The 27,795-nt window shown below is 40.5% G+C and overlaps 1 protein-coding gene and 1 non-coding gene across 3 annotated transcripts; both read right to left on the bottom strand.

Moving 5' to 3' along the window:
* Positions 1–62: 62 nt before the first annotated feature.
* On the bottom strand, positions 63–27,795 carry GTF2A1 (general transcription factor IIA subunit 1). 2 transcript variants are annotated; one of them, XM_060181258.1, is made up of 9 exons: positions 27,289–27,795; positions 23,128–23,229; positions 15,707–15,911; positions 13,634–13,698; positions 9,651–9,690; positions 7,548–7,681; positions 5,173–5,493; positions 3,567–3,656; positions 63–3,159 (listed from the first exon to the last, which is right to left on the bottom strand). In XM_060181258.1, exons 1-9 carry the CDS (start codon positions 27,316–27,318, stop codon positions 3,052–3,054), a joined length of 1,095 nt encoding a protein of 364 aa, XP_060037241.1. In that variant the 5' UTR covers positions 27,319–27,795; the 3' UTR covers positions 63–3,051. The 2 variants fall into 2 exon arrangements, with proteins under 2 accessions (XP_060037241.1, XP_007533874.1); XM_007533812.3 differs by having other exon boundaries at positions 9,615–9,690; positions 27,289–27,791.
* Positions 14,356–14,499, bottom strand: LOC132535494 (small nucleolar RNA SNORA79). Its single transcript, XR_009547291.1, has one exon. It is a non-coding gene; the product is annotated as a small nucleolar RNA SNORA79 (small nucleolar RNA).

Below are 27,795 nucleotides of genomic sequence, written 5' to 3'. Positions count from 1 at the left end.
CCTGATGTCGCTCAGGATTTACATCAAGGTGGCTTTAATTTTAAGAGAGGCAACAATATGTGGTATTATGATGGTTTTTAATTAACAGAAAGAAATGTGAACATTTAGAAAATATAAAAGTACAATATAAAGATCCCCCTCATATAACATTTTACTCTAGAAACTAATTGCACATTAAAGACTGGTTTAGTTTGGTTTAGTCAAATGAGGCATACAGAATTTAAATGTGGTCTCAGGCATTCAATGGTCTGATTATCCAGATGACCCCCAAGAAGTAGTACAAATACTGAAAGGCACACATTACCACACTTTAGTATCTTGTGTAAAATTTTACTTAGCACTGTTGATTAGCATTAGTTTGTTTAAGTAAGAGGCCATCACCATATATGCAAATCACCTTCTACACTCTTTCGTTACTTTTGTAATACCAAGTCTGAACTACGTCCCCTCTTTGAATAAGCATGCTATTTTAAAACTCTGAAAGTGGGACTCCTTGCCCTTTCAAAGGAATGACAATTTCATGGAAGTCGATGAAAATGATTTGTTCAATACAATATTAAAATCATGATTAAGAACTCAAGAACAATGAAAGACAAGCAAGTGGCATCCTTAAAGCAAGCCACTATAATAAAACTAAGACATGCTATTTGGCTAAAAAGGAGCATGATGCAGTAATATACGAGCACAATTCGGTGTGCAGTGTTGTGTGGACCAGCTTTCAGAATTCTCACAGGGAAAAGTATCTGCTACGTAGCCACCAAGAATATGCGATGCACAGGTGTAATTACTAATGACTATTTCCTGCTTCAAACTAACCCTACCTGGCTACTCTGGAAGCAGTAGTTGTTCATGTCTGAAAACAGCATTCTAAAGGCAAGCCAGTATGCAATGCTTCTTATGAATAAGAATGTGTCTACACAGAGGGCTCCAATGAGCCGAGTATCATACAGTATTGCAAGGTTTAGTAGCCTCAGGACTACTAGACAAGTAAAGGGCTTCAATCAACACTGCAGCACTGCTAAACTTTTATAGGTAGTTTAGGTTATTGACTTCTTCATTAGGTAAATAAAAACCCTCCAACAACTGTACTCAAAGGAAACTGAACTCCTGTGATTTGACCCCCTCCTTCCTTTTCTCACAGTCTCATTAACAAACACAAAACCCCTCAAAAACGTGTATGCTTGAGAGTAGTGGGCATATAAACTTCCCTCAAAATAATAATAATAAAAATTGGTAAGAGTAAAAATATAAACCGTATTGCCAGTTATGGCATCTGAATAACATCTAACTAACTACTAACTAGCTTGCTAGAAACTACATTTTACACCAACTCCAGAACATAACTTATGGGAACAAACTGAGTGAGGTGGAAAGTAAGGGGAAAAATTCATCCGTCTTTCTGAGAAGATTTAAGTTTTGTGTTCAAGAATAAACAATATATAATGTCTCACAGTTTTTCTTTGCAATGCACTTAAAAATGTTTCTGTGGTACTTCTAAAACACAAAAAGGCTAATAGAAAACAAAAATGGAAGACAAAAAAAAAATCAATATATAAGTAACCAAGACAAGAAACTGTTAACATAAACGATGAAAAGATCGGCTGTAAGAACACAAAGGTGAAGACAAGCGACCCCACAGTTCTCCCAGGCGTCTGCTTGACGCTGGACGCAGTGTTGTCATATTGTTCTTTAGAGGCCCTTAGACACTACGGAGCCATGCGTCCCTAGTGTACATATTAAATTTCATTGTTTCTTTAATGTAAGTCAAATCTCTATGTTTTTTTTTTCTGTTGTGCAAACTGCACAAAACTGCACAAATTTCCATTAGCAGTGGTCTTGAAAAGCCAGAAGATGAAAGAGGTCAATTTGTATTAATAGCCTAAACTCCCCTGCCCAATTGTCCTCTCAAATTACAAAGTTTCAGTTTTAAAAGAAATGTTCCCTTAGAATAGTGAGGTTTTCTGTTTGCTTAATTCTTTAGTAAACAGAAGAAATTTATAGTCACTATATTGTCTAATAAAACTCCAGGCCCTCATCACCTGCCCTATGCCTCAATCAATGTTCAGTTTGTTTTTCTGAATCTTTGTTTAAAGACTAAATACATATATAACCACCCACTTCAGCCCAAAAGGAAGAAAAAATGTTCTCTGTGTGTCTACTATTTCAGATAGATGGGACCTTGTGAAATAAAAACTATTCCTGAGGAAACAATTTGGGATTTCAGTTCAAGGTATGAGACTAAAAGAAATTAAAACAGTTTTACTCCAAGGGGTCTGAAGTTGTTACTTTAGTTTTCTCAACTTAAATGAGACTCAAGTCTCTTAATTAGATCGAATAATTATTAAAACCAAATTAAAATAATTATCCACCATGAGTCGTATTTTATCTCCAAACTATGGTCACTGGTTACTTCCATTAATGCTTCAATAGATGTTTCATAAAGCAGGGGAAGGAGAGGTACATACCACTGAGGGGAAATAGCAAGTAAACATAGTTCAGACCTATTATGAGAGTTCTAAATTGTCTCCTTATACAAGCGAAGGAAAATTCAACACCATAATTCTTACCCTTCTGTAAAAAGTTCCTACCCAATTTTTTTCTTTCTTTCTTTCTTCCTTTTTTTTTTTTTTTTTAACCAAATATAACCACATACAATAAGCAGTTTCAGTTCAACCTATCAAAAAGGAGCCTTTTGCAGTTCATTACAACAAGAATCTTCTGACTGAACTCAGGCTGGAGGAAGGAATATAGACAAAGCTTTACATGCTAATTGCCAGTGGCAGGTACCTGTATTTAAAATCAACATTTATGGTTACCTACACAAAGCCCCACCCCCCACCCAGCCTCCAGCAACCCCAGGTGCTACAGTTCCATGGCTTGCCAGTTAGAAGTAGTGTCTATGCTGTCAGGTTTCTTTGTTCCAGCAGCTTTGCTTCTACTGCTCTTTTCTGACATGCAGAAATTAAGTTTTGGTTGGCATGTGTCCCAAGTTTCAAGCTGTCCACTTAAAAATCATTTTAAGTTTGTTCTGTTTATAAAAGAAGGAACTCTTTACCATTCCGCATCTCCAATGGCTTTGGAAAATATATAATCTCTTCCATTAAGATTCATAATTCCATCCTTGAGGTGAAATTTCCATTTGTTTTTACTTCTGTGTATCTAAACAAACAAAAATAAAGATAATATCAAGACAGAAAGTAGACAGCAAAAAAAAAAAATCACACAATGAAAAAATCTAACACTTTACTGCAGTAGTAAAAAAAATTTTTTTTAAAAAGATATATGACACTGTGTTAGTCTCATGGAATTAACAATGATTTGGCATTTGGATATATTATAAAATTAACACCACAAAAACCCTACATCTTTTGAGAATGTTTGAGATCTATTCTCCCGTGCAATTTTCAAATATGCTACCCAATAGTGTTAACTATAGTTATCACACTGTACAATACATCCTACTATATATATATATATATATATATATATATATATATATATATATATATATATATATCTCACTTAAAAACCATGAAAGAAAAGAAATGTCAGTATCAAGTGCTTACCTTATCATACTGGCAAACAACCACATTTTCTGTATCAAACAGCTCCTGCCCTTCTTCATCACTCACATCATCTTCACTATTGAGGGGCTCCTACAGATTCAAAGGGGTAATTCATACTTCATAAATTACTACAAAGTTGGCCTTTCAACACTAAATGCAACAGTGCCCAAAGTTTTCTTCCATAATCGCCAGGTGCATTTATGCACACGCACAAATGTAATTAAACGTGTCTGAGTAGGTATAGGCCTAGATTAAAAATTTTGTTTTTAATTTTTTTTATCTTTATTTATTAGATAGAGACAGCCAGAGGTCGAGAGGAAGGGGGAAACAGAGAGAAGGAGACAGAGAGAAACACCTGCAGCCCTGCTTCACCACTTGCAAAGCTTTCCCCGTGCAGGTGGGGACTTGGGCTTGAAGCTGGGTCCTTGCGCAGTAACATGTGCGCCCAACCAGGTGTCCCACAACTCGGCCCCTCTAGATTCAAAATTGTAATCACACAATTCAGTTCTACAGAACCATCACCACTGTGAAATCGAATTCTCCAACAATTTTGTATCCTTTACCTTTGTATTATATCCATTCCCCATGCCCTGCTAACCACTAATCTACCTCCGATTTTTCTCAGTTTCCTCTACCCAAATGTTGCCTTCTCTTTAATTTACTGAAGTAAAAGATTAAGTATAGCTATCTGCTCTACAATAATGATGAATGTATATGCCAAAGAACTGGGACTACTTTTACTGAATCCATCAACTTTATAAAATCAACTTCATTTGTATATATATTCATTTTTATCACCAGCTATGTGGCTCATATTTTATAAAGATAAATACAATCAGAACAATCTAATAATTGTATTACATTAGAACTAGTTTCATACTGAAAATCCTACACTGCATAGCACTAAAATGCCTGTAAGAAAAAAGGGGTAAAAAAAAAATGCATATATATATATATATATAGACATATACAAGGAGCCAGGTGGTGGTGGCACATCTGGTTGAACACACACATTATAGTGTACAAGGACCCAGGTTCAAGTCTCTAGTCCCCACCTGCAGAGGCAGAAGCTTCATGAGTGGTAAACAGTGATGTAGGTGCCCTACCTCTTTCCCTATTTCCCCCTTCCCCTTCAATTTCTCTGCCTCTATCCAAAATAATATATTTTTTTTGCCTCCAGGGTTATTGCTGGGGCTCAGTGCCTGCGTCACAAATCCACTGCTCCTGGAGACTACTTTATACCTTTTATTGCCCTTGTTGTTGTTGTTGTTTTTAAATTGCTGTTGTGGTTATTATTATTGTTGGATAGGACAGAGAGAAATCGAAAGAGGAGAGGGAGAGAAAGATAAGACACCTGCAGACCTGCTTTATCGCTTGTGAAAGCACCCCCCTGCAGGTGGGGAGCTGGGGGCTTGAACCAGGATCCTTATGCCGGCCCTTGCGCTTCGCGCCACATGCGCTTAACACACTGCACTACCGCCCGAACCCCCCAAATCAATCAATTTTAATTAAAAAGAAAAATATATAACGAGTTTTTAGGTATGACACTAAATAGAAGAGGAAATGATGGGTTAGTTTCTTATTTCAAGACTTTCACTAGACTTACCTCTTCTACCTGCCCATCCTCAGCTCCATCTTTCTCTTTGTCTTCCTCTTCGTCATCGTCATAGTCTTCCTCTTCCTCTTCATCTTCTTCAGATGAAGTGTCCCCAGTTCCGTCAACTTGTAAGACCAATGGAGTTTGCTGCTGAGGAGGCTGGCTCTGTGGCTGTTGCTGGCCAGCTGCAGTTGCCTGTGCTTGTGCTGGTGTGGGGGCTGCAGCCGCTGTGGGTATAACTTGAGTCTTATTCCCTGTAAACAGGATCTGCTGAGGCTGGATGATGACACCTGTCTGTGGTGAAATCCCTCCCGGAAGAGGGGCTAGTACCTAGAACAAAAGGAAAACACACTAGGAGCTAGTTACGGGTAAGTGACTTACACATAGTTGAAACTAGCACCAAAAGGAGACTGATGGGAGTCGCGGACAGGAAGATCAAGAGCTGTACTCTAAATACAGCATCATCAGGCAAAACCGGGAAGTGAGCAGCAAGACAAGATTTGGAAAGCAGTTAAGTAGGCCATGTGGATAATCCTTCTCTGATCGTAGCAGCCACCACTGCACTAGTATACTGTCATTATGTGTTCGTCTGTCCACCCCAACCTTTGATTTATTATTACGTTTGCATATTCAGGGTCCTGAACATGAAAAACTTTATTCTGGGCCAACTCCTTCCTTCCTTCCTTTTTTCCTCGTTTAGAGAGAAAGAGATGAGGAAACACCTTGCTCTTTGTGTGGGGGCTCAGGCTCAAACCAGGGTGGAACACATGACAAGGCTATTTCTCCAGCCCTGTCATTTTTTTTAAAAAGTATATTGTACTTTAAAAAAATGTATCTGCATTTCATAGTACAATTCAACACTGACACACAAGTAGATGTGAACATTTATTAACTTGAAACAGGCAGTGAGTCAGGTAAACAAATGGAAGCATAGCAAGAATTAAACCTAAGAAATGTGTGTGCGTACACACACACACACACACACACACACACACACACACAATCTACCTATAGCTCCTGGAAAAAATAAACTATGATGAAGAATATGGACTTTTGGATTGGGGAGACAGCATAATGGTTATGCAAAAAGACTTTCATGCCTGAGGCATCAAAAGTGCCAGGTTCAGTCCCCAGCAGCACCATAAGCCAGAGCTGAACAGTGTCCTGGTCTCTGTGTGTATCTTTCTGTATCTCTCTAACAAATAAATAATATTTATGAAAAATAATAATAATATGGATTTTTCCAGTACGTAATGGGAATTTATCAAAAAGATTCCTAGCATTTAATAGACTGACTATGAATATATCCCCTACCAAATAATGAGAAGACACACTTCTCAAAAAAAAAAAATCACTTAAGGAAAAGCACATTAAACTATAATGAGATATCGTCTCACTCCAGTGACCAAGTCCTGTCTCACAAAGACCAGAAACAACAAGCATGGGTGCCTCATAAATCGTTGGGAAAGTAAACTGGCCTGGTCTCTTTGGATATCGGTATGGAGGTTTCTCAAGATGCTTAAAGTAGATTTACCATACAACCCAGCAGCCCTGCTAGCTGATCTGAAGCACCGATTTGAAAGGATATGTGTGCAACTCCTATGTTCACTACTGTGCTGTGCAGAATAACCAAGATATGGAAATGACCCAAGTGCTTAATGATGAATGAATACAGAAGCTGTGGTACAAATCCACAGTAACTATATTTTTTATTTGTTGTTCACGTCTCTATTTCAAGTATGGAAATGCAAATTTGCATGCAACAAAAGTATTTATGAAGAATGCATTACCTCTGAAAATTATGAAAACACGCCCTGTATCAGGACAAGAATTTCCAAATGCAAAACTGACTACCATAATGGATAATTAATTCAGTTTTAAGAAGACTAGCTATGACATCTGTGACAACAATGATGGAGTTGAATGTTAAATGAAGTAAGTCAGAAAGAGAAAGACAAATACCAGATGAGTCACTCATATGTGGGATGTGAAGAAAAACAGAGAGAGAGAGAGAAAATTGACTCAAATCCAGCCCTTAGACTCTGACTGCAGATCTAAGGTTGCCAGAGAACAACAAAAGGGACGGACACATAATGTGACAATAAATTTAAAAAATAAATGAGATATATAACAAAGAAAAAGAAAAGGGGGGGAGCCAGAGCATGACTCGCCTGATTTATGATGGTATAGAGGCCTGAATCTGGGACTTTGAAGCCTCAGGCATGAATGTGCCTCTTTGAATAAACGTTATGCTATCCCCCACCACCACCACACACACACAACTTATGTCTGAAAAAGCACTCCTGAAGAAAGTACAGTAATGTGTGTGTGTGTGTGTGTGTGCGCGCGCGCGCGCGCGCGAGTGTGTACATGTTCAGTGTTACCTGTTGTATAACAGGAGCTTGGACTCCACCAGGCTGCATTTGTGGTATGACCTGCTGCTGCAGAACCACTGACTGCTGAGGCTGAAAGATGTACTGGGCACCATTGGCTGCTCTGACCACTTGGAGAAGCTGGCCTAAAATAAAAAGCAGAGATGTTAAGCTAGCACTTTGGTAACCGACATCTCAAAGGTTAAACTCATAATGAAATGTCAAACCACTGAAAGGGCCCTAGAAATGTTTCAGCAAAATGTCTAACAGCTGGACGGAGGGCTGCCATCCATACACAGCGGACGATACTCATCTGCTCTGACTTCCCCCCACACATATTGGTTGGGTTGTTGGAAAAGTTATGAAGCATTTTTGCTTGAAAAACAAGAGTATGTCATTCCATGAACTTGAGACCTATCCAATCTACTTTTCCCCTAACATATTGAATAAGTAGTGGTTTATAAGATTATGGTAATAGGAGTGTGGTTTAATAAGGTTTCCACCCCACCCCACTACAGAGGACCTGAGAAACCACCTTCCCTGCACCCACCCCCCCCCCACACACACACACCCAGTCTTACTTTGGTGCAATACTCCAAACCTCATCCAAGTTCTCCTTTGTATTTTTCCTTTCTGTTCTATCTTTCAATTTCTGTCTATGAGTAGGATTATCCCATATTCATCCTTGTCTTTCTGGCTGATCTCACTTAACATGATCCCTTCAAGCTCCATTCAAGATGAGGTGAAGAAAGTGAGTGCATTATCCATAACAGCTGAGTACTATTCCACTGTGTACCTGTTCCACAACTTTCCTTTAGTCTAAGAACATAATGTTTCAAATTTGTAAACTGAATTCTGACACTGCATTTCAATTGTTAAAGCATTTCTAAAAATAACTTTTTTTTTCCCCCAAATACTGAGTTATCTACAACCCTAGACCAGATAGATCAGAATCACAAGGACCAGCCTAAGGATCCCGGTTCAAGGGCCCCCACAAGTGGTAAAGCAGGTCTGCAGGTGTCTGTCTTTCTCTCCCCTTCTCTGTCTTCCCCTCCTCTCTCCATTTCTCTCTCTCCTAACAACGACGACATCAATGACAGCAACAATGACTACAACAACAATAAAAAACAAGGGCAAAAAAGGGAAAATAAATTTTAAAAAATGGGGGTATATATATATATATATATATATATATATATATATATATATATATATGCCTTTATCTGTGACCTTGGAGAACTACTGCAGTTTCCAATGGAAGGAATGGGGACACAGAACTCTGGTGGTGGGATGATGTGGAATTATACCTATTATCTCATAGTTTTGTAAATCAATATTACATCACTAATAAAAAATGCCATGGCTTTTCAGACAACCCAATACATTGCCTGAAACTGTTTTATTACTCTCACTTATCATCCCAATAAAGCTATTTTACAGTCAAATTTTTTAGCAACATATTATAAAATGAGCAAAGATTTAAATCACCTTAGCTAATATGTTGAGTCACTACAGAGCAATAAAATCAGATATTTCAGAGCAACTTGTCTTAAAGCCTTAAAGAAATGCAAGTATAATTGTTCATTAGTATTCTAACTAAAGCACTACAGTCCTTAGATTCATAATTGCTTTAAATTTTGCTTTATGAATTACTATCTTATAACCTAAATCAAATCATTGGTGTTTGTCTATATAGAATTGAATACCTCTAATATATTCTCTAGATGACATAGAATCCTGAATTTAAGAGTAAACAGTTGATCTTATTAAAGCAATAATATAACACTTAGTTATATATATGGGACACTATAGAGTGGGAGTAGGGGCTTGAACCTAGGTCCTTGCACATTATAACTGCTACCCAGCCACCAATCCTTAACTCTTACAAATTTTTTGAATTATAATATATTGTAAGCTTAAAATCAGAAAGAATATGTAAAACTTAAAATCAGTGCAAACAAGTTCTTCAAACACTAACAGGCCACAACTCAGTTTTGTCCGTCTAAGCTGAGATTGGTAGAAACAAAGTTTAAGTGATAATGTTCTGAGTTAAGTAAGGACTGATTAATCCCTAATCACCTGAATTTGTTAATATTTGTTGAACAGGAGTCACACCTGCAGGGAGTGCCAATGTAGCAGCCGTCGCAGCAGCACTCTGAGGGGGAGAAAAGAAAACCACGTTATACGCAAAAAAGTGCCACAATTTATCTCTATTTTCAAAATATTTAAAGCTGATCACTTAATATGTACCAAAGTGGAAGGAGCTAGCTAGAAAATTAAATTAATATTAATAAAATTAAATCACATTGTATTAACTGGCCCAATAAAGACCACCTAAGCTAAAATATCCTAATTATTTCAAGCAATTAAGTAGGATAAGATAGCCCCTACCCCCAATATACTCTTTAAGAAAACCTCACCCACACCTTTTACATCTGAAATACAGTGTATTTTCTTTCCTACTCTTATCTTTTACTCCAGATTCTTATTGTCAACATACATACATATGCAAAAATATAGTTATGTTTCACTTTAGAGATATTTAATATTTTTGTGTATACTAGAAGCAACAAGCAACTATAGCAAATGTGGGTTGGGAGTATGGATCGACCTGTCAATGCCCATGTTCATCAGGGAAGCAATGACTGAAGCCAGACTGTCCACCTTCTGCATCCCATAATGACCCTGGGTCCATACTCCCAGAGGGATAGAGAATAGGAAAGCTATCAGGGGAGGGGATGGGATACGGAGTTCTGGTGGTATGAACTGTGTAGAGTTGTACCCCTCTTATCCTATGGTTTTTGGGTTTCCTTTTTATAAATAAAAATTATTAAAAGAAAGAAAGAAAATGTGGGTTGGGGAGAGAGCATAATAGTTTTTATGCAAAAAACTCATGCCTGAGATTCCAAGGGTCCAGGTTCAATCCCTTGTACCACTCACTATAAACCAGAGCTGAGCAGTGTTCTTTCTGGTCTTTCTCTCTGTATCTCTCTCATTAAATAAAACAGTGACTTTAAGTCATGGGCCCCTTGGAATAGACCTAAAGTAGACTTCCTAGCTTTTTCCAAAATGGAGACCCCCCAAATCTCAACTGCTATATTCTTACCTTTAGGGTCCTGATTATTAAACAATTTCTTCTGCTTTATATATTACTGCTTTTTCAGCCACCAAGTTGCGATGCTACCATTACATCAACCTGACTTCCCTGAGCAGATGATCTCACCAAAGAGTCCTGGAACCCCACCTTTCCAGACCGCTGCCCCACTACGGAAAGATTAAAAACAGGCTGGGAGTATGGATTGACCAGTTAAAGCCCATGTCCACTATAGAGGTAAGTACAGAAGCCAGACCTCCCATCTTCTGCACTCCATAATGATCCTGGGTCCATACTCCCAGAGGGATTAAAAAAAAACAAGAAAGCTTCCTCCAATGGAGGGGATGGGATGAGGAACTCTGCTGGTGGGAATTGCAGCCTTCTTGTCGATCATTATTAAATCATAACACAAAATAAAATTACAAAAAAACAATAGTGAGAGAGAGAAAAAAGGGAGAGAGGGAGGGCTTTATCAGAAGATAACACCTGAAGTATAACCAGGAATTTTTCTAAAATACTTTAAGATGTTAAAATTGATATTATACTCTAGATTAATATAAATAAATCTTATTGTAAAAGTGACAGATTTTATTTTTTACACTTAAAAATGCAGTTGGGATCTGACATTTTAAGTTACAAAACTAAAACATGGAATTATACTCTGAACTTCTTTAAATCCAGGGTAAATTCTTGATTTACTGCTTCTGAATTCTCTTTCCTCTAAAATTAATTATGCCAGGGCTAGAGAGATAGCTCACTAGGTAGGGCACATGCCTAGCCATGAACATGACCCAAATAGCATGTGGGAGGTGCTGTGGTACCTGTACACCCCTTTGCCTCTCTATTTGGGGGGGAGGGGGAGAGAAGGAGAAGAAAGAGGAGGAGGAGGAAGTATGGGTGTATGTGTGTGTTGGGGGTGGGGATCTACTAACACTCAGACGTGTTCCCACATAGCTCACTATAAATATCCAGATGGAATCTGTTTCCCCTCCAATCTCCCTCCTTCACCATATTCAACTACTCTAGATCCAAGGAACAGACATCCAATCAAATGCTTCGTGTTGCTACTACACAGGTCTGAGTAATTTCTACCATTTCTCAAAGCCTGAAAACCCCACTAAGTCCCCAGAATCCAGTGAGAACCCATCAGGTTGTTTCAAGAAATCAGGTTAAGTCACTGACTGTGCCCTGGTCTCCTTGAAAACAATTTTCACTCACAACTCTTCTTATCCCAAAACACTGAAGGTGGAGGAGACTGAGAAGGAAGAAAACTACAGCAGCAGCAGCCTGGAAGCTCCCCGTGCAGATGTCCCCAGACAGGGGCTGAGGGCTAGAGTATGTAAAGTGTGCACTCTACTGGGTGACATATAGCCCCAGCCCTAGGGGAAAACAAAACAGAAACAATTTCCTTTTTATAAGCTACGTACAGACTTTATATTTTAAAGATTTATGTGTTATTAACATGGGCAGGGGAAAGAGAGTGCACCCCTGCTCTACGCACACCAGACCCTCACTGGGATGTTGTGTGATGCCAGGCGTCAAACTCAGAACCTCACGCTTCCAGCTCTGAGGCTTCATCCACTGCAGCAACCCCCAGGGCTAAGGGTAACCTTTTTTTTTTCAATTTCTGAAGAACTCTCTCATGATTTTTTTTTTAAAGGATGTGAAAGGATTATTTAATTCTATGATTAAAACATACTAATTTGAAGGAAGTATTAAATATTCTAAGTAAAAAAAATATTAAATTGAGAACTTAAGCTCAATGATTTTTCCCTTAGAAATGCTAGAAGTCTAATGTATAAAAAATTAAACTAGTTAGAGTGCATTTTAAAACAGTAATTTACATTCAAGCCCTGGCTCCCCACCTGCAGGGGTGTTGCTTCACAAGCGGTGAAGCAGGTCTGCAGGTGTCTATCTTTCTCTCCCTCTCTCTGTCTTCCCCCTCCCCTCTCCATTTCTCTCTGTCCTATCCAACAACAATGACAACAATAATAACTACACCAATAAAAAACAACAAGGGCAACAAAAGGGAATAAATAAATAAAAATAAATATAAAAAAATTAAAAAACAAACAAACAAACAAAAACAGTAATTTACAATGAAACTTATAAGGCTGGTGGTCTGGGAAGTGGTTCAGTGGATAAAGCAGTGGACTGTTAAGCACAAGGTCCCGAGTTCAATCTCCAGCAGCCCACGTACCAGAGTGATATCTGGTTCTTTCTCTCTTTCCTCCTATCTTTCTCATTAATAAATAAAATCTTAAAAAAATAAAGAAATAAAATGTTTTTTAAAAAAAGTCTAAGAGGGGGTCAGGTGGTGGCGTACCTGGTTGAGCACACAAGGACCCAAGTTCGAACTTCCGGTCCCCACCTGCAGGGGAAAAGCTTTACAAGTGGTGAAGTAGTGCTGCAGGTGTCTGTCTTTCTCCCTCTCTATCACCCCCTGCCCTCTCAATGTCTGACTGTCTCTATCCAACAAATAAATAAAGATTAAAAAAATATTTTTTAAAGAATGGTTAAAAAAAAAAACTTATAAGGCAACTAAAGCAGAACAAAATTTGTTTATATTTAATCTTAAAAGTAGTTACTTTAAACTATATATACAGTCCATTTTCCTTTTAAAAATTTGTAATTTTTTTTAACTAATGAGTCTTCAAAAACAACACTATTCTTGGCATAGTCTATGACAAGCCCATCCCTTTAACCTATTTTCCAAAAATAGCAAGAGGTAAAATAGCTTTCACAAAGCAGCATTCTTGATATTTTCAACAGAAAACTGCATAATTTGGTGAACCTCAAAGTAAGTATCTAGCTGACCTATAGGTTTGCTGGGGGGGAGGGAGAATATATATATATATATATAGTGTGTGTGTGTGTGTAAAGGAGTCTTTTTTGCTCAAGTCTTGAATAAACCTGAAATTGTTAATCATACAACATGTCTAACGATCAGAAGCTGGGCAACCAAAGGTAGGGCCCAGGCTAAGTGTCATGTTTTGAGTCTTACCATGTTCGATGCATTCATGTGCTGTATCAGTTTAGAATCAGGAACTATTACTTGTGGTGCTGCAGCTATCAATAAAAGAGAGAGAACACACACAAGGTCCTAAGATTAACAGCTATATATTTTCTGCATTCAAATACACTCAGCTATTTTGTATGTCAACATCTTTATAGCAAGCAGCAACTGTGATCCAACACTGGTAGGCTATCAAAATCAATCTTTAAAAGGGTAAGAACAACGCTGGGGGCTGGGCTGTAGGACACCTGGCTGCGCACCCCTTACTCTGCGCAAGGATGCAGGTTCAAGCCCTCAGTCCCCACCTGCAAAGGGAAGCTTCACGAGGAGTGAAGCAGTGCTGCAGGTGTCTATCTCCTATTTCTCTTAATTTCTATCGCTAACAAACCAATATAATATTTTTTAAAATAGTAACGCCACCTAAAAAACACGAGAACTTGGGAACACAAAACAGTGAGATACCAGACACTTTAACATACATATCTGCTGCACATCCTTTAACTGAAAATGTTTGTACAGAATTTTATCTTGACTTGCTAGCAGCACCATTTTATTGACATATCATCATCATCATCACTAGGATGAGTTATTAACCCATAAACAATGAGCTCGGTTTTTCAAACTGATATAGACAGCTGCCAGAATCTCGTTACTATGCCTTTATGAAAAGGAGGAAACAATAGCAAGGTTCCCTAAGTATAAAAGGAGCTAAATGTTTGATTCCGCAAATATCAGAGAATAAACAGATAATCCCATTATCCTAATATTCTCTGAGTGAAGAAAACCAAATTTTAATTTATGATGACCTAAAATCCTAGTGCCAGACCTGAAGGCAAGAGGAGGAACAGTCATCAAAAGAGAGATTATTTTAAAAGTATAGGTTAAGATTAAGTCTTATTTGATATAGCAATAAAATAATCCAAATACTAATTTCAACTATAAATCTTTCTGAACCTTTATCTTATATAAACTCAGGCAAATGAGGCAAAAGGGTAACTGAATAGCTGTCCTAAAATAATCTTTTCATTTATCTTCACCGTCCAATAGCAAGATTTGAAAAACTCGATAGCCTGGGTAGTTTTATAACAAACAGATGTTTGTCATAACAACAAAAAATAGTGATCGCATGTATAAATTCATCAGCTTTTTTCAGGGCCCAGACTTTGCTGACCTGACCTATGAAATATGGCTAAGGGTTATTTCATAAAGTCTTTGTTGAGGGTACAACTCAATAACCTCCACAGAAAGACCACAAAGAGCAAATAACTACTGACTTTTTTTTTCTTTTCTTCATAAAATAGTATACAAATTTAGTATATGAAATAACAAAACCCTTAGTAAATAAAATTTTACAGATCTAACCTGCGTAGAAAGGTGGAAAACCACCACTATGCAGCCTTCTCAAAAGAAAGTCTTACTACACACCTGAATATAAGGCTTTCAATTAAGTCTGCGAAGTGGTATAGTGAATACGGCATTAGATGCTCAGAGATGAGTTGGATCATGTGTGCCAGAGTGGTGCTCTTGACTCTCTCACTGGCATCACGTGTGCCAGAGTGGTACTACTCTTGACTCTCTCCGCTTGTAAACTAGGCATTCAAGGGGGAGTTGGGCTGTAGCACAGCGGGTTAAGTGCACATGGTGCAAAGCACAAGGAACGGCGTAAGGATCCTGGTTCGAGCCCCCTGGCTCCCCACCTGCAGGGGCGCTGCTTCACAGGTGGTGAAGCAAGTCTGCAAGTGTCTATCTTCCTCTCCCCCATCTTCCCTTCCTCTCTCCATTTCTCCCTGTCCTAACTAACAAAGACGACAATAATAACTATAACAACAATAAAAATAAGGAAAAATAAATAAAAATTAAAAAAAAGAAATTAGGCATTCAATGAGTGAATCACCTATAACTATACAAACAGGATGCACATTTTCTGCAATATATATATGTCTACATACTCATTAGCTGATAGAAATAAGAAATCTAGAGTATTTCTTTTATTTCAAAAGGACAAATTTCATTTCCAAATTGTCAGACACACACTCACACACACAGTAGATCCACTCTTACCTTGCTGTGAGGCAGGAATCAGCACCTGCTGGGTCTGTGCTTGCTGAGGTACAGTCTGCTGCGGCTGAGCTTGTTGGTGGTGGTGATGGTGGTGAATCTGCTGTTGCTGGGGCTGATGCTGCTGTTGAACTTGCAATAAAAGCTGCTGCTCTTCTGAATGAAACCCATCTACTGCCCTCGACTGCATTAGCTTATTCTCCCAGAGCTGAGGAAAAGAAGAGTAGAGACTGCTAAGCAGAAGAGAACTCCCGACTGGCACACTGGCAAAAATCTTTCATTTTCAAAAGTGACACAACCACAGAACCAATCTCTAATTCTTACCCATGTCTACTAATTTTTAGAGTGTCACATCTCATTTTTGCTACTTTAGAGCAGAAAAGTTTTATTTTCATACCTTTCATAACATTCCTAGTTCTAGCATTCTAAATGTCAACGGTACCCACAATCATTATAACAAGCAAGAAAAGGGAATGTGGGTTGGGAGAAGAGCATAATGCTTATGCAAAAGCCTTTGATTCCTGAAGCTCTGAAGTCCTAGGTTCAATCCCCAGCAGCACCATAAACCAGAGCTTGGCAGTGCTCTGATGTATCTGTCTCTCTGTCTATTCCTATTTCTCTTTCTATCCTGAATTAAAAGAAAAAGGCGTGCTGGAGCCATAGTCCTTTGAGAATCGATATTTACAAACTAACAGACACCAGTCTAGATAATGTGAAGAATGTGAAATAGCGCCGCACAAGGTTATGTAGCATTAAGCTTGTAATGTAAAATGTCAAATTACTTTGGTTTTTTTAATGATTTTATCTTTATCAAAGTAATAGAGTACTACTATTTACATGTCAGCTATTTAATAGAAACAAAATTATTTGGGCAATGTTAATACTATCAATAACATCCAATAAAGAAAAACTAAAAACACACATAGTACCAAAGACAACCAAGAATACCAGGTAGCTGTCTCCCCATTATTTTGCCTAGAAAACAGGAAGACTCTTCCTCATGTTTTTTTTTTAAATATTTATTTATTTATTCCCTTTTGTTGCCCTTGCTGTTTTAGTGTTGTAGTCACTGTTGATGTCGTTGTTGGATAGGACAGAGAGAAATGGAGAGAGGAGGGGAAGACAGAGAGGGGGAGAGAAAGACAGACACCTGCAGACCTGCTTCACCGCCTGTGAAGCGACTCCCCTGCAGGTGGGGAGCCGGGCGCTCGAACTGGGATCCTTGCGCCGGTCCCTGCATTTCTTCCTCACTCTTATCACACTCTTCTCCTAATAAAATAGAGCTAGCTACCCTTGTACTGAAGTGAGTTCCCTAACAGTTCTAGATAGTCCAGTTGTTGCATGTTTTATACAATGGCTAATCCTCTCTGAAAGTAGAAATCTTCAGAATCTGTAGAACACCATACTGTCAATAAATAGTATGCAGAGTCATATTTTTTAATTTATCAGAGTATATGGAGGTGGGGGCTGGGGAGGGGGTAGAGAGCACATTTGTGTAAGGAGCTGGGTTTAAGCTCTGGGTCATGACATGGAAGCATCTGCATGGAGGCAACTTCCCAAGGGGGTGGGGCAGACTGCTGTCTAGTCTCAGGAGCAAGTATTTACAGATGACTACATATGCTCAGAACAGTGGTTCTCAGTCGGGTGGCCTTATTCAGACACTGGGGTTATCAGAACTGAGGGCTGGGCTGGCCGGCATCTAGGACAGTGCCTGCTTGACCAAGCAAAGGACACTGGCTTGTGGCATGCACGGGGGACACTTCTCCCTCTCTCTAATTATCTAATTTATTGGCTAGAGACAGCCAGAAATCAAGAGGGAAGAGGGTGACAGAGAGGGAGACAGACAGACACCTACTACAGGACTGCTTCACCACTTGCAAAGCTTTCCCCCTGCAGGTGGAAAACGGGGGCTTGAACCCAGGTCTTTGAGTATTGTAACATGTGCAGCACCACCCGCCCCCCCCCCCCGCCTCTTTCGCTTTATATCTGAAAAAATAAAATAAAATAAAGCCAGAGCAGTTAAGTATTGGAAACAGAAATAAAGCAAAACAAAGCAAACAAAAAAACTGAAGTGTGCTACTGGCATCTAGTGGACAGAGGCCAGTTACACGAGCAGTCTACAACGAATACCAATAGAAGGCTTTCTGCGACACAGGATTAAGGAAGCCAAGATGTGACAGTGTCTTGCTTTAGAAACCCAATCCAGAGGCGAGCAAATCGACTTCCAGCTCTGTCTCCAACTGAGAGAATTCTTTGGCCTTGCTTCTACTGAAAACACACTTTCTGTATCCCCTAGTGCTTGTGATTTGGGTATGAGTAGGTCTAGACATGAGGGTAATTTCATAAAAGACTTCCAGACTGTCATTTGACATTCAAATCCATTCACCAGTCCAAACTTAACGAAAGTAGAGACTTTTTTTTTAATGCATCCTCACATTTAAGTTTAAGTAGTTCTACAGTGTTTCCAGGGAAAACCGCAACTGCTGTACAATTTGCCTACACAGTAACCAGTAGCCACACATGGTGATCTAAAACTGAAATGGATTCTAATTAAATAAAATACCAACAGGGGCCAGGTGGTGGTGCACCTGGTTGAGCGCACATGTTACAATGTGCAAGGACCTGGGTTCGAGCCCCCAGTCCCCACTTGCAGGGAGAAAGCTTGGCAAGTGGTGAAGCAGGGCTGCAGGTGTCTCTTTGTCTCTCTCCCTTTCTATCTTCCCCTTCTCTCAATTTTTGGCTGTCTCTACCCAATAAATAAAGACAATTAAAAAAAAATTTTTTTTAAAGATAAATAAAATACCAACTCCCCTGTTCCACTAATTACATTTCTAGTGCTTAATTGTGGTATGTTTCCCAAACTGGAATGTACCGAAACAGTATTTCCACCTCGAGTGTTGGCTCATGCTGGCTGTATGACTGGTAAAAAGTATACATTCCGGATAACCAAAATGAGATCCTGAAGAAATTTAGAGCATACTCACTCTGTCCCACAGTTTATTTTTAAATCTAACCACAACCCAAAGTTGGAGGCTGTTCCAATTAAAAAACAACAGAAATGTCAAACTACGTTGATCAGTTAGAAATTCTGAAGCCACATCTGCTATTAGCCAGTACAAATTTTTAGTAAATGCCAACTACATGTGGCATTATGTTAGAATCCTATGATTCTTTTTTTTTATTTTTAATATTGATTGATTGACTGATGGAGACAGAGAGAAATTGCGAGGGGAGGGGAGATATGAAAGGAAAGAGACAGAGAGACACCTGGAGCCCTGCTTCACTACTCATGCAGGTGGGGAGACCAGGGACTTGAACCTGGGTCCTTGCACACTGTAATGTGTGCGTTTAACAAGGTGCGCCACCATCTGCCCCTCCTCCCCCCGAAACCTATGATTTAAAGTTGAGTAAGTCAAAACTTTTGTCGTTAAAGATTACTAACCTTTTGACAACAACAAAATCAGAGTGTGTGTGTGTGTGTGTGTGTGTGTGTGTGTGTGTGTGTGTGTGTGTGTGTGTATGGAAATAATAAAATGCAAGTAGAGCTTTTTGGTCCCAAATATATACCTCATTCTCTCTAGAAAAAGATAATAAAACATCTTTATTCTACTGGGGTCAATATGAGGGAAAAATCAATTCTCCCAACTTTGTGAAAAGGAGTATATGACAACCAACCTACACTAATTTGACCTGTCAGAAAGTCTTTGGAACTAATTTTCTACACCAAAAATGCTGTATCTTCTAAAATCACAGAAAGTCATTATAAGAGCATAGCAAAAACTGTAAAACATTCATCCCATAACACAAATAAATAAATAAATTAATTAATTAAATAAGCATATTCACTTCTTACTCCCTGAAGCAATTTATGCTATTCAGGTCATATTGCCATTCTGCCTACTCATGTCTCAGAATTCTTGTTTTTTTGACCAGAGCACTGCTTAGCTCTGGCTTGTGGTGGTGTGGGGGATTGAACCTGGGACTTTGGATCCTCAGGCATGAGAGTCTCTTTGCATAACCATTATGCTATCACCCCCCCCCCTTAGGATTCTCCTTCTTTACAAAAGCCTAAACACACTAAGACATATTTCATCACTACAATAAAGGGAAGACTGACTTTACTTAACATAATGAATTGCTAAGTTGCACTCTTCCACACCTCCAGTGAGTGGATAAATCACATCAGAACAAATGCTTCAGAGCAACCATAAGCCGTGATTACTTATTAACTTCAATACCAGCAAGTATAAAAAAAAAATTTTTTTGACCTCAAAATTCCTTATCACTTTTGAAATTTACTACGACTTCAAAGGACTTCCACAAACTGTAAAATCTTTTAAAATGTTCTAATCACTTAGAAACAACATACTCATTCATACTGACAAAAGTAATATAAATTTTAATGAGAAAGTCACATGTCCCCAATAAAATCTAGTAAGAAAAGGCTTTCAAAATAACTAGGTTCTCCTATCTGTATCTGTCTGTGGGAGTTGGGTGGTAGCACAGCGGGTTAAGCACAGGTGGTGGGAAGTCCAAGGACCAACATAAGGATCCCGGTTCGAGCCCCCAGCTCCCCCCCCTGCAGGGGAGTCTCTTCACAGGCGGTGAAGCAGGTCTGCAGGTGTCTGTCTTTCTCTCCCCATCTTCCCTTCCTCTCTCCATTTCTCTCTGTCCTATCTAACGACGACATCAACAACAACAGTAATAATAAAAACAAGGGCAACAAAAGGGAATAAATTAATAGATAAATAAGTTATCTGTATGTAATGCAGGACCCAAAACCATACACCTATATATAGACTCTGGGTAGAAGCCAGTGAATTAGCTCCCTTAAAAAGTGAGCTGTTTTGCTGTGGACACATTCCGGCTTAAAAACAAACAAACAAACAAACTCTTTATGTTCTTAGTTTAAGTCTTTATCTTTCCCTTTGAAGGATTTTTTTTTTTTTAAACCAAAACACTGCTCGGCTCTGGCTTATAGTGGTGCAAGGGATTGAACCTAGGACTTTGAGGCATCAGGCATGAGTCTCTCTGCATAAACATTATGCTATCTACTCCCACCGAAATATTTTTATTCATTTTGGATAAAGACATAAATTATGAGAAAATATATATACACACACATACACACACGAGAGAGGGGAAAGGGGGGGGAAGAGAGAGAGAGAGGATGGGGGGGAGACGCCTGCTGCACAACTACACTGTTTGAGAAGGTTCCCCCAACAGGTGGGGCCAGGGGCTTGAACCTGGGTCCTTGTGTACTGATGTGTGCACTCAACCAGGTGCACCAACATCCAGCATCCCCTTTGAAGAAATTTTCCAACATCATGCATTCACTTGGAAAATGAGTTCAGTAAACTATGTAGATATTGCAAGTGTTAACACGTTTCATTTTGGAAATCAAATAAATGCATTTCTTCTTATAAAAGATCTTATTTCCTAAGTGTTGGAGTTGAGACTGAGAGAGAGAAGCCAGAGTGTCACTGTAGTAACAGCGACACCAGGGGTGCAACTAGGAGGCTCAAGCACCAAGCCCTGAGCTCCAACAATCTGAGTTTTTTCATTTCTTTTTTTAATTTTTTTTTAGTATTTATTTTGCATTTTGTTGCGCTTGTTGCTTTTCATTGTTATAGCTATCACTGTCGTTGTTGTCATCCTCATCGTTGTTAGACAGGACAGAGAAATGGAGAGAGGAGGGGAAGACAGAGGAGGAGAGAAAGACAGACACCTGCAGACCTGCTTCACCGCCCGTGAAGCGACTCCCCTGCAGGTGGGGAGCCGGGGGCTCGAACCGGGATCCTTATGCTGGTTCTTGAGCTTTGTGCCACATGCGCTTAACCCGCCGCACTTCCACCCAACTCCCAATATGAGCTTTTTCTCCAGCCACAGAAAAGCATTTCTTAACTTCAACACTTACCTCATCATCTTGACCTTTCTAATGTTGAGTGAATCAAAATGGCAAACGTCTACAAAGTCTTTCTACTGCATATAAAGTTATTTCAAAAAAAATCGCTGGTGAATTTGAGGTGTAAACTGAAGCTTCCATGAAACATTAACTGTCACTGGAAACTGTCACAGTTTTTCATAACTTTGGCAGTTATGAGCCAGGCAGTGGTGCACCTAGTTAAGTGATGGGCACTTACTTGTTCAATCCCATAACCCCTCCCCTATAAACTCTGGGAAAGTCACAGAAATCCAGAGACCCCACTTTGAGAACCACTGTTCTGAGCAGTAAGACACACATATGCTATGATTTCATGTATCACTGCAACACTATAAAAGTGTAAACACCAAGTAAAATATATACATATTTTAAATTTAAGGGAATCCCAGAGACAAACCCAGCTCCAAAGTAAAATATATACTGATTGTTTGGCCCACATGATGAAACAAATCGAAACTGGGAAAATATGCCAGCTAGTTCAACAAGGGACTTGCATGCTAGGGGCTCCTGGTTCAAACACCGTCACAGAAAAACCCTGGTTTCCCTCTATCACATGAAGTAAGCAAAATGTATCTTTAAATTCAACTTGAAATATGTATACTATACCACACAAAAAAAATTATACCACAAAAGAAAAATGAAGTATTATACCACAAAAGAAAAATGAAGAAGAAAAATAAAACACACCCTCTTTTACAGGTGTGTCAAATAATTAGATGAGGTAGCTGTCTACTAATGATAGCTAATGTCTACTAATGGTATTGCCGGCACTATGCTAAGCACTTTATATGACTATTACATTCAGCCTTCAAAACAACTAACTCCTACCTCACATAGAAAGAAAGAGAAATAGAAGTAGTGTGACTAGCATCAGCAGAAGATGTATGGTAGAGTGAAGATTCAAAACTAGCATCCTTCACTTAACTATATGGCCTCCAGGAACATGGCCAAAAATGCATTCTGTGGAAAAAAGTATGGAGGCTGGGTGGTGGCGCACCTGGTTGAGCACACACGTTACAGTGCGCGAGGACCCAGGTTCAAGTCCCTGGTCCCCACCTGCAGGGGGGAAGCTTCATAAGTCGTGAAGCAGGGCTGCAGGCGTCTCTCTCCCTCTCTATCTCCCACTCCCCTCTTGATTTCTGGCTGTCTCTAGCAAATAGACAATAATTTAAAAAAAAAAGAAAAGAAAAGAAAAAAGTATGGATTACTGTCTACCAGAAGAAAAAAATTAATGTTTTTATTTATTTATTGGATTATTAGATTATTAGAGAATCTGAGGGGAAATGGAGAAGCTAAGGAAAGAGAAAGACAGACACCTGCAGGTTGGGAGCCTGGGACTTGAACTCAGGTCACTGTGCATAGTAATGCGTGTCCCCTACAGGGTGCATTACCACTGGGCCCCTAGAGATAGACTGACTGACAGACAGATACTTTATTGGGCAGTTAGTGAGAGAAAATACATAGTGAAAGGCAAACTCACGGTTTTCAGTTCCATCAGGACTTGTTCATCAACACCATCATCCAGAAAGATGTCTCTCACATCATTAATGACATCTTCAATCACAGATCTGTATAATTTAGGCTTGTAAGGAAAAGTTGAAGGTTATTGAAAAGAACTGTTTCACAGATTAATGTTAACATTTTCTCTGATTCAAAGTAAATGGACAAAAATAATCACCTTTCCACTGAACCATAGCCTAAACTGTTTAAGTTCTACCTGGATATGAACATCATAATAAACATTATTTGGCTTATGTAAAATGGACCATTTGATGACCTGAACATAGGAACACTGTGTCTGTCATTCATGCAACTTTGAGCCACCAATTCCTATGCTGTGATAGGGAAAAACAAGTGTGATCCAATAGTAGTTTTTTAAATACATTTTTAAATTAAATACTTATTTATTTTCCCTTTTGTTGCCCTTTTTTCTTATTGTTGTTGTACTTATTGATGTCATCGTTGTTGGATAGGACAGAAGAAATGAAGAGAGGAGGGGAAGTCAGAGAGGAGGAGAGAAAGATAAATGAAGCGACTCCCCTGCAGGTGGGGAGCCAGGTTCAAACCAGGATCCTTAAGCAGGTCCTTGCACTTTGCACCACCTGCACTTAACCCACTGCGCTACCACCCAGCCCCCCAACAGTAGTCTTACAGGCTAATTCTGCTTCCTCTCATTCCTGGTGTGGTACAATTCCTATTATGTCGCCCAACAAGGTCAGTCACTTAACCTAAGTCTTTTGAGATTGTTTGCAATCTCAGGCAAGCGCCTGAATCTATTGAGTGATTCAATTCAAAAATCACCAGATTTCATGTTTTTGATACTCAGCCTATACTTTTAAGCGCTAACACTCAAGTATAAAAATAACACATCTCAAAAGTCCCAGAGGAACACTGGGACTTTCACAGGAATCTCTTCATTTTTTAAGACTTATTTACTTACTAACAAAAATGGAGAATGAGAACCTGACATATAGGATGCCAGAAACCCAACAATGCACTTCTAGTTGGAAAATCCAGTGTTTTATCTACCGCACCACCTCAGTGGCCACAGGATTTCTGTGACCCTGTCCTGAGAATGCTTTGGAACAGACTCTCGAATAGTCTGGACACTGATTTCCTGAGGTATCACTGTGGGCATTAATGTAATGAGGGCTTGATTTCCAGAAGGATAGCAACTTGTGAGAACACTTTCAAAAAGTATCTTTTCAAAACCAAAAGGTCAGAGACAAGAGAATCTGCTCAACCCTCACCCTATTTTTAACCTATCAGACAAAAGAAATCTGATGTCACAGTGATAAAACAAGAATTGCCAGGTTAGTAAATCCCATCCACCACCAGATGTTTTCTCACTGTCTGTGTTTTACCTCTCACTTCAGGTAAAGTTTCTGGTTACCCAATAAAAGTTTGCTCTCATTAACAAACCTCCAAATTTGTCATTATCATTTCTATCAACAATACTGTTGTCACAAGGGAACTCTACAAGCCAAAAATGCAAATAACAGGCTCCTCTGAACAACTTAACCTCAACCACTAAAAACTACTAACTTTTCACTACCACAGAAAAATAATTCATTGATCTGGGTTCTCATGCATTTGCTGTTCCACTATCTTCCCAAGTCTACCTACGTGAGCTTTGGTATTACTCATGGACAAACTTGTATCGACAGCACCTACTTTAACACTGGACACTTTCTGCCAGAGAAGTGCACCTGTCAATAAGTGACTTAACTACTGAATTACCATAACTATTTACAAGTTGGTATTTTAAACCAGTAAAAGCTCCCGGTGACATCGAAATTAAACAAACAAAAAAAAAAGCACTGATCTTAAACTAGTAGTAAAACCTCAAATTGAAAAACTTTTTTTTTTTTTCAGCTAACTCGACGTTGTTTGAGTATTTGACCTTGCTCACTCCATAAAACCTGTGGAGACTGACATTTAAGGAACAGCTATGCTTCTTTCTGGCATTCCTTTTTAAAGGGTCAGTCCTGAAGTCCTGAGGTTTCTTTCATGCTAACTCACTCTATGACCACTCAGTGAAGCTGTGAGCTCACAACTGACTAATCTTTATGGAGTACAACAAATATTTCAGCAGAATTGGTCGCAAGTTGAAGAGCCCTAAAGATACTGTTCATAAAAGTCTGGGGGCACATACATTCGAAATAAATTTCGAAATCATTTGTTAAAATACTAATGATTACTCGAGTTAAGTACCTTGCCCTTTATGAAATACAAAATAATTTAGGTTGGTCCTGACTTTCAAAAACCAAATATTCCAAATTTCAAAACTGTTAAGTGAGAGGGTTGTTAGTGGCATTATCTAATGCTCAATTAGAAGGCTCCTTTCAAAAGCATTACTCCCCCCGTGAGTTTGTGAAAAATAAAAGAGATTTCTATTCTGGACGTCGTCTAAATGACCGATGCAGTAAAAAAAAAGGAAAAAAAATCTGATAAAAACACCATGCACTTAAAAATATAAAGCTTGTATAAATAAATAAATACGCTTGGAAAATCCAGTTTGCCATAAACCTCGCTCTCCATTACTCCAAATACATCACTGCGGACAAAGCTCCCATCGCCCAGGCTTTAAGCACTCATCTCTCAAAAGCTTCCTATTTCCAGCACTCCGCACAGGAAAAGAAAAGAAGAAAAGAAAAACTCATAAAATCCTAGAAGCTGGAAGTCTAATGTTATTTCCTGCATATGTGGAGAACCACCACCACCACCACCACTAAAAAAAAAAAAAAAAAAAAAAAAAAACATTACCAAAGTCGAATCCTCTGCAGCTAACCATGCAGACTACTTTTTCGGAAAAAAAAAAAAAAAAAAAAAAAAAATCCCAACAATGCCCGCACCTTGTCATGGGAAGGAAAAAAAAAAAAAACAAGAAAAAATAAGAAAGAGAGAGGAGCGAGCGAGATCATTTTAACTAACGTTCTCTTTCAAAAATCAAAATAGCAACATTTTAAAACACACACACACACACACACACACACACACACACCCCAAACCGGTGATTCCCTTCTCCCCTTCACAAAGATGCCAGCGAGCGGCGGCGGCGGCTCCCGGGCTGCGGGGCCCCGGGTGGGTCCGAGGCCGCGGCTCCGCCCGCGCACGCAGCGCCCGGCGCCCGGCGCCGCTCCCTATTTAAAGCCGGCTCTGGTGTTTAAATGGAGAGGCGGTGACGTAGGCCTGAAAAGCACCTTCCCATCCTGGCAGAGTCTATATTAGCGAGCGCCGATGGCTCTATATAAACAGGGCAGCGAGGGGAGGAGGCCACACGGCTCGGGGCCGCCGGGCGGGCGGCGGGGCGGCGGGGCGGCGGGGCGGCGGGGCCGGGCTCGGCCGTGTGTGTCCCGGTAACAGCTCGGGGGGCGGCGGGGCGTGGGCGCTCTGCGCGGGGGGCTGCGAAGGTGACGGTGTGACTGCTTTTTGCAAACCTGCGTGGGCCGCCGGTGGCCAACAACGAAAACATATCAAAATAATAGTGATACTAATAAGAGAATGGAGACAAAACAGGGAGGCCGAGGGCGAGCGGGGGCACCGTGACCGCCAGCTCCGCGCCGCTTCCCCTTCGCCATTTTAGCGGCCGGGGAGGAACCGCGACCCGTGCTTCCAACCTTCGTCCTGTTTCTTTGGCTTTTTTTTTTTTTTCTTTTCTTTTGCTTTTTTTTTTTTTTTTTAACATAAAATGGCCCCAGGGAGGGTCCCCTAAGCGCGCGCACACACACACACACACACACACACACGCACACACACACACACACACACCCCAGCCCGTTCCAGGAGCCCCCGGAATCGCGGCCTCCCGCGCCGTCCACGGGGGACGGGGGCCCGGCGGGGTCTCGGGGACGCGCCCGAAACCTCCCGGGCGCGGGCTGGCGGCGAGGAGGAGCGGGGCGCCCGGCCCACCTCCGCCCGGGAGCGGCGGCTCCCCGCCCGCCCGCCCGCCCGGCCCCCGGCCCCCGGCCCCGGCCCCGGCCCCGCCGCGCCCCCGCCCCCCCGGCCCCAGGCGGCAGCGCGAGGCGGGAAGCGGCGGCGCGCGGGCGGCCGGGAGTCGCTGCCTTCCCCGCCCCCGCCCGGCCCGGCCGTTGCGGCCGCCGGCACGCAGCCCCCGCCGGCCATCGAACCACGTCCTTACCACGGTGTTTGTATTTGCCGAGCTCGCCATTTCCACACACAACACAAACAAGGGGAGGGGGGGGCGACCTCCAGAAAACAAGATAAAAACGGGAAGAAAAATAATAAAACGAATAAAAACTGTTCTAAAAAGAAAAGGCACCCCAGCACCCCAGGGTGACCCAAAGCCACCACAAGATGTGAAGGAAAATGTTTCGAGTCCTGAGGAGAAGGGAGCGGGAAGAGGAGAAGGAGGAGGACGAGGACGAGGAGGAGGAGGAGGGGGAGGAGGAGGAGGAGGGGGCAGTCCTCCCGGAGCTGAAAATCTCAGAATCGCCCTGGGGGAAAAAAACAAAAAAAAAAAAAAAAAAAAACACGACCCTCGAGGGGTCCGGGGGGGCGTTGCCCGCTCCCCACCCCGCGCCCAGGACGGAAACACCACCGGACGCCTCTGCCCGCGCCGCCGCTGCCGCCACCGGCTGCAGCTCCGGCCGGCCGTCCGCCCGCGTCTCCCCTTTATATAGTGAGC

This window comes from Erinaceus europaeus, chromosome 22, assembly GCF_950295315.1.
Source record: "Erinaceus europaeus chromosome 22, mEriEur2.1, whole genome shotgun sequence".
NCBI lineage: Eukaryota > Metazoa > Chordata > Mammalia > Eulipotyphla > Erinaceidae > Erinaceus > Erinaceus europaeus.
This window is presented reverse-complemented; position numbering and strand designations above follow the sequence as displayed.

Excerpts from the sequence above, each read along its gene's own strand:
- GTF2A1 (XM_007533812.3), bottom strand. The coding sequence starts at position 27,318 with ATGGCGAGCTCGGCAAATACAAACACCGTG. Across the intron at positions 23,230-27,288 it reads CGGCAAATACAAACACCGTG|CCTAAATTATACAGATCTGT; the intron begins GTAAGGACGTGG and ends TTTCCTTACAAG. Across the intron at positions 5,494-7,547 it reads AAGCTCCTGTTATACAACAG|GTACTAGCCCCTCTTCCGGG; the intron begins GTAACACTGAAC and ends CTTTTGTTCTAG.